The following is a 7400-nucleotide window of genomic DNA, read 5'->3' on the forward strand; positions in this document are numbered from 1 at the left end:
ATACGGAACTCTATGCTATAACCGGCGACACTGCGTGTCCCTTGTCGCAGTGATAATAATCGCTTTGAAGCGTCCCTTCCCTGAACGGGGTGATCAAAAATCTTCTGCATCTCCGCGGTGAATAACTCACATGATTGGGCGATTGTGCCCTGCTTCTCCCACACGGCAGATGCCCATTCCAAAGCCTCCCCGCGCAGTAATCCAATAATGTAGGAGATCTTGGCTCGCTGGCTTCGTTAGGAGCGGGACTGTTGCTCGAACACCAAGAAAAGAAAAGGGATCATATCACTCCTGTATTAACTTCTCTGAACTGGCTCCCTGTTAAATCACGAATAGATTTTAAGGTACTTCTCCTCACCTACAAGGCACTTGCTGGTGAGGCACCGTTGTATCTTCAAGAGCTTGTAACACCGTATTGCCCTAAAAGGCAACTGCGCTCTATAGATGCTGGGTTACTTGTTGTTCCTATGGTTTTAAAAAGTAGGCTGGGGGCCAGAGCCTTCGGTTATCAAGCTCCTCTTTTGTGGAACCAGGTTCCACTTTCAGTCCGGGGGGGAGATTCGGTCAGCTCTTTTAAAGTAAAACTTAAAACGTTCCTTTTTGATTCTGCCTATAGTTAGGGCTGGCTCAGGTTAGTCCGGACCAGCCCTTGGTTAAGCTGCTATAGGCTTAGAATGCCGGGGGAATTCTTAGGACACACCGAGCTCCTCTCTCACGCTCTCGTTCTACCATAATTCAAGTTTTATTAATGCACATGACTAATTCAGCTTCTTTCCGGGAGTTTTTTTTTGTGCTTTCTCCCCTATCAGGTCTCCGTAGATCTCCTCGACAGTGCGCGGTGCCCAGTGGTCCTCCCACGTGCAGGAACAGACAGGTGTCACTGTAACCGAGGAGGTGAGACAAGAGGTAAGTAACGGGATTTAGACTGAATGAAAAAAGAACAACAGACGGCTCTCGGCTTGACTGGGTGCTGGTCACTGAGACTCGCGAAGACTGAGGTTGACATACGTGATGTGAGTCGGCCGGTTGTCAGGCTCTCCCTCTTATCCCCTGGTGATTGTGGCTCCGGTGCAGGTGCGTGATTGCAGAGCTGAGACAGGTGCGTGCGAGGCCAACCTCTCCCAGATCCACCAGAGGGAGACCTAGACCAGCCTTTACCTGGGTCCAGAGGGGGGGACTCTGACATGTTTACTGCTACGCATAGAGAATCTTTAAGTCAGTAACCTTAACTAGTTACCCGTGCATTTTAGAATTTATTTTAAAATTCTTTTATTTGCTTTTAAATCTCTAAATGGTCTTGCCCCATCGTACCTCTCCGAACCTCTGCACCCCAGCTGCTCCTGAGGGTTCCGAAAACAATGCTGAAGCTCAGAGGGGACCCCAGCCCGGACAGCAGCGTGGGTCCGGTGCCACCGTCCAACAACCCTGGAGGCGGCCATCACCCTGGCGGAGGCCACCTGGCGGTGCATCTTAGCGGGCAGAGGGACCAGAAGCAACCCATACCGGCTCCACGGCTGGCGCCCTTCCCCCCAGCCCGCGACCCACTGGCCCCTGGGAACCCAGGCGCCCTTTCCAACCCACAGAGAGGTTCTCAAGCGCCGGGGCAGGAGTGTTGGAGGTGCGGGCAGCTCGGACACCTCCGGAGAGAGTGCCCGCTAATGGAGGTGGGACAGGTGATCCGAGTTGCCGGCGTTCCGGCACCTTCCCCCGGTCTGGGAGCGACGTACGTAAAAAGCAGGTAATTATACCTCACTCCCTCGTGAGGCTCATCTCTCCGAGAGCCAGAGGGCGGATGCTGCCAGGTTGCAGGAGCCGTTTGCTAATGTGTTCTCTCCCTTGCCAGGCTGGACCGACCTCATGGTACACAGAATCGAGACGCCCCCAGGCATGACGGTGAGGTCACGGCCCTACAGGTTGCCCGAACACAAGAAAGAAGTGGTTCGGGGGGAATTGGCGAGTATGTTGCAGTTGGGGGTAATAGAAGAGTCCAACAGTGCCTGGTGCAGCCCCATCGTCCTTGTGGCTAAGAAGGATAGATTTGTACGGTTCTGCGTGGACTATGATGTGTCACGGTTCGATGCCTAACCAATGCCCCTGGTCGACAAGCTCCTGGTCCGGCTAGGCACTGCATGTTTCTTTACGACACTGGATTTAACCAAGGGCTACAGGCAGATTCCAAGGAGAAACGGTATTCCAAGGAGAAACGGTATTCTCCACTCCAAATGGGTTGTACCAATTCACCACGCTTCCCTTCGGTTTGTTTGGGGCCCCGGCCACGTTTCTGCACCGCATGGATCGGGTGCAGCGTCCGAACACTGCATATGCCGCCGCCTACCTGGATGATGTCATTATCCACAGCACCACCTGGGCAGCGCATGTGCGGCAGGTGGGCACGGTACTAGAGTCGCTGGGACGGGCTCACCGCCAACCCTGGGGAAATGTGCAGTTGGACGGATTGAGGTACAGTATTTGGGGTACCACTTGAGGAGCGGGCAGGTGCCCGCAAAGTGGACAAAACGGTAGCTATTGCGGCCTGCCCGCGGCCCAAGACAAAAAAAGAGGTGAGGAGGTTCTTGGGGCTGGCGGGGTATTACAGGCGGTTCACCCCCGGCTTTGCGGACCTCACCAGCCCCTTGACCAACCTGACCCGGAAAGGTGCGTCAGATCCGGTCCAGTGGTCGGAGCAGTGCCAACAGGCATTTGAGAAGGTAAAGCAGGCTCTCTGTGGGGAACCACTGCTTCATACCCCAAACTTCTCTCTCCACCCTTTATTCTGAGGACTGACGCGTCGAACAGAGGGCTGGGGGCCGTTTTGTCCCAGGAGGTGGGGGAGGGGGGGTGGACGCCCCGTGGTGTACATCAGCCGGAAGCTGTCCGAGAGGGAGGCCAGTTACAGCAAAGTGGAGAATTCAATTCAATTCATTTTATTTTGTATAGCCCAAAATCGCAAATTACAAATTTGCCTCAGAGGGCTTTACAGTCTGTACACATACAACGTCCAGGAAAAACTCCCCAAAAAATTAAAAAAAGTGGGAAAAAAGGGAAGAAACCTTAGGGAGAACGTCACAGGAGAGATCCCACTCCCGGGATGGACAGACTACAATGGATGCCATGTGTACAGAATGAACAATGTATAATACATGCAATTCCTATGACATAAATGATTCAAGTAATTGTGAGTAGTAAGCCAGGCGCACAGCACCACTGCAGGGGCAACCACCATCAGATAGAACCACGATCTGAGTGCCTGGACATCCGGTAGGCGGTCGACTCCCTACGCTACTACCTCCTGGGACGCTCATTCATCCCCTGTTCGGACCACGCCCCGCTCCAATGGCTCCACCGGACGGCTCCCCCGGCCTAAATCGGGCATGTGGGGGTATGTGGTGGTGGGCGTGGTTTGGCTCAGCTGCAGAGGGGACAGAGAAGGGAATGGCTCGGGGAATGGTGCCAGGAGGAGACATAATTGGCCTCAGGTGGGATTAATCTGTGTGCGTGTTTGTCCTTAAGAAGGAGAGATCTGGAGACTGAGAGACGGAGCCTGGCGAAGAAGCTTGAGCAGAATGCGCACTGTGCAAGAGCGACAAATAAAGTTTGATTACCAAACCCATCCGCTATATCCTCGTCATTTCGGGACCCCCCAAAGGACCGACACGTTACAGTTTTATTGTGTTTATTTTATTGTACAGCACTTTTAACTTTGCTTTACAAATAAAACGAATTGGATTGGATTGGATTGGATTAACAAGCATTGCCCGGAATATTAGTGTTTAGCGCTTACATTCCAAATATCCTTTCCAGAGACAGACAGGGCTGTCATGCATAAGATGAGGGAGTTTCACGCTCAGCATGGCAGCATATGATAACTCTGCCCTTTACTGCGCATCTACTATAGGAGATGCGCAAGGAGCCATGTGCCAACTCACATAGAACAATGGGCATCTTAATATAGAAATTGGAATGAAGGTTAGAAAGATCGAAAAAAGGAGGGAGCACTTCTGCAAAGTTCTGCGTGTGTGCATATAACAGTATAACAATGCACTGTAGTCTCGTATGTGTGCGTTTGTGTGCGCGTGTAATGACATGGTGCCAGCACTATCATTTACACCGTATTGATTTTTGGCCAAATCCATCAGCGCTGGCTGATGGCTCTTTAAAGTAGGGAGGGGTCCTTTTCTCAACTTTCAGCCTCTCTCCCGTTAACTATTCTCTATCCTCCATTGCTTTTTTCTGACTTTTCTCTTTCTTCTTTCCTTTCATCCTCCCCAGTTTTTTCGAGCGGCCCACCCACTCTCCTCCACAATGGTCTCAGAGTAAAACTTCCACAAAAAGGTACTGTGTGCTCCACCAGATCGGTGTGCCCTGGCTCGAACACATCCCTGTTTCGGTCGACCAACTCAATCAGCTCTGGTCTATGGGCTGGGCTCAGCTGATCTCCCATTGGCACTGCGGCAGGTTTGGTCTCTGCTGGAGCCTTCTTTGGGGCGATAGAACAGAGTACATTACGTGCATTCCATTTTTTCAACAAATTGACGTGGTAGATGTCTACCTCCCGGCTGCCTGACCTTGTAGTTGACCTCATCCACCTTCTCAAGGACTTCATACGGTCCATGCCATCTAGCCAGGAACTTGCATTCGGAGGTGGGAACCAATACCAACACCTTGTCTCCTGGCAGGAAGTCTCTTGGGGTTGCTCCTCTGTACACCCGAGATTGGGCCTCCTGGGCCTCCTGCATATGCTCCCGTACCAGGGGCAGCAAGGCGGTCTCTCATGTCTTCCATGTGTTTCACCATGGTTCGATGGGGCGATGGCTGCTGTTCCCAGGCCTCTTTCGCCACGTCCATCAGTCCTCTTGGTCGCCTTCCATACAAGAGTTCAAAGTTGGAGAACCCTGTCGAAGCTTGGGGCACTTCCCGGATCGAGAACATCAGGTACAGTAGTAGCTGGTCCCGATTCTTTCCATCCGTCTCCATCACATTCTTGAGCATCTGCTTTAGCGTCCGTTTGAATCTCTCAACTAAACATTCGGTCTGTGGGTGATATACTGAGGTACGCAACTGGGTTGTCTTCATTAGTTTGCATAGATCCTTCAGGATTCGAGACATGAACGGGCTTCCCTGGTCAGTTAGGATTTCATCAGGGATCATCGGCAGTACTCCACTGCTCTCTTCACCCCAGCCAGTAAAATCGGCTTTTGATCCGGTTGAGGGTCTTCTCTACCCCTAGATGAACTCCAAGAAGGTTGGAGTGTGCCAACTGCAGGATACGTTTTACAAAGTGGCGGGGCACCAATAACAACTCAATATATTCATCATTCTTCTTGACAATATGATACAACAATTTATTCTTTATCGAAAGTATGGGTAGGTGATACGACTTACCCCCTAAATTGGTTTTCCGTCCACTACCGTAACTTGCTGGAGAGTGTGGGCCAAGTTGGGGTCCTCTAATCGGGCCGTGCCAAACCGACCTGCTAGAGAGGCAGGCTCTGGCTCCACCTCCTTGCTCAGTGGAAACATGTCTTCAAGACTCGTCTCCACTTCCTCCTGCCTTGCTTCGGCCAAGTCCTCCTCCGAGGGGGGTTCGGTTGACTCGGGGTGGTCCACTTCCTGGAATCCCCATATTCGGGCTTTGGACTTTCTGGGTTCTGTATGTTATGACACGGGTGGTCTAGGGGTGAGGGGACCATAAACATATGGGCAGAACCTGGTCGGTTGTAAAAGGTACTGTTTATTGGGAACCTGTAGTAGACAGGCAGGTAACAACAAACAAAAGGAGGGTGGATGAGGGTGCTGTGAAAAAGACAAACCAAGTTAAATAAAAGAGATCCCCAAAAGGAGGACTATGCCCAAATATACATTTAAACAAACGGTAGGCTCTTACCAAAAAAACACACAGAGCACAGCACCCACTACACCTATGAAACTAACAGGCACAAAAACTACGTGTGGTGAATTAGTATCGACTCTTGCCCTGACTCCCCCCCCTTTTGCCAGCCCCGTGCTGGTAAAAACACACGAGAACCAAAACGCGTGGTTCTTCACTCGTGTGCCTCCCGTGTGTGTATTTGTGTGCAACTAAGTCAACTGGCCATGACGAGCTGCCACGAGCCACTGGTGGGCTCTCCTTAAGAGCTGGAGGTAAGGCTGAGGTGGTGACGTGCCATTGGGTTCGCTGGGACAGGGTGGACCAATGGGTGGAGCTGGAGTGAGCCTGACAGAGCTCCACTGAAACCAGGAAGTAGGCGAGGCTTCAGTCCACAGGGCCGCACAGACTACTTGGCACAGGCAAGACAAGACAGAGAAATACAGACCACGGTGACAGCCGTGACAGGTCTCACCTCTCCAGCTTCCTCTCTTCAGAATTCCTCGTTTTCCGGTATCCCCGGACATACTGTCCCACAGTTGACGGAACATCGGGCAATCCTTCCTTATGAGCACCGGGACAGGCATATTCGGGACAACTCCCACTGGCTCCGTGTTCTGTCCCTTTGTGGTCTGTAGGTTAAAAAGAGTGGTCAGGTAGTCCTTTGTCTCACCGTGTATGAAGGTAAGCGTCACAGGAGGGCGTCGTCTCTGGAAGCCACCTGCAGGCATCCCCCCCCTCATTAGCCCGGGCTCCTCCATCCTTTTCCTCTCCTTAGGGCAGGGGGAGGGGGGGTTGTTTGCTGCGCAGGACCTCTAAAGCGACCTGTTGACCCTCTACCAACTCCACCGGCTGATCTGCACTCTGAGGGTTGGCTTGGCACGCTAACTTTTTGGCTTCGAACGTCAGAGCCCGTAGAAATTGATCTATGACCACTTTCTCTAGGGGCGAGAGTGTCTGGGGTTCCTCCATAAGCCAGCTCTTCGGCAGCCTGATTAGATCATGCATTTGTGACCTCGTGGGGACTGTGGCATCGTAAGTCCAATCGTGGAACCTTTGTGCCCTGCTAAGCAGGTTAAATTCATGGCGCCGCAGGATTTCCTTGTTTAGCACCTCATAATTCTTCGCCTGTTCAGTAGTCAGGTCGTGATCGGTCTTCTTGGCTAAGCCTGACAGAAATGGTGCTAGTAGGCTGGCCCTTGCTCCCAGGGCCACTTCTCCCTAGTTGCTGTCCTCTCACAGGTTTGGAGGTAAGCCTCAATATCCTCTTTTTCTGTCTAGGTGTGGGAAGGGGGACAGCTAGGCTGGCAGCTCCTTCCGCCTGGGCTGCCATCAGCTGGCTGAGTTCAGCTCGCAGGAGAGTGGTCTGTTGACGCTGTTCCTCAATCAACTCTTGGTGCCTTACTTGCTGAGCTAGGTTCACCTCCACCAACTGTTTCACCAATGCTTCCATTCTCCTTTGTGTTCTTTTAGTTAGTACGCTTGGTCCAAACTGCCCGCATTCTCCAGCATATGTGGCAAGCCCGTTGGTGGG

At 52.1% G+C, this 7400-nt stretch overlaps 1 protein-coding gene across 1 annotated transcript; it reads left to right on the forward strand.

Annotated features, from left to right (window-relative positions):
- The first annotated feature begins 1340 nt into the window (after nucleotides 1-1340).
- On the forward strand, nucleotides 1341-3793 carry LOC144389435 (uncharacterized). Its single transcript, XM_078093995.1, has 2 exons — nucleotides 1341-1738; nucleotides 1844-3793. The coding sequence occupies exons 1-2, from the start codon at nucleotides 1359-1361 to the stop codon at nucleotides 2025-2027; spliced, it is 564 nt and encodes a 187-aa protein (XP_077950121.1). The 5' UTR covers nucleotides 1341-1358; the 3' UTR covers nucleotides 2028-3793.
- Nucleotides 3794-7400: the final 3607 nt, after the last annotated feature.

This window comes from Gasterosteus aculeatus, chromosome 2, assembly GCF_964276395.1.
Source record: "Gasterosteus aculeatus chromosome 2, fGasAcu3.hap1.1, whole genome shotgun sequence".
In the NCBI taxonomy this organism is placed as follows: Eukaryota; Metazoa; Chordata; class Actinopteri; order Perciformes; family Gasterosteidae; genus Gasterosteus; species Gasterosteus aculeatus.

Bases quoted from the DNA above. Each gene is read 5' to 3' on its own strand.
- LOC144389435 (XM_078093995.1), top strand. From the start codon at position 1,359: ATGCTGAAGCTCAGAGGGGACCCCAGCCCGGACAGCAGCGTGGGTCCG. The intron at 1,739-1,843 runs GTAATTATACCT...CTCCCTTGCCAG, and splicing joins GCGACGTACGTAAAAAGCAG to GCTGGACCGACCTCATGGTA.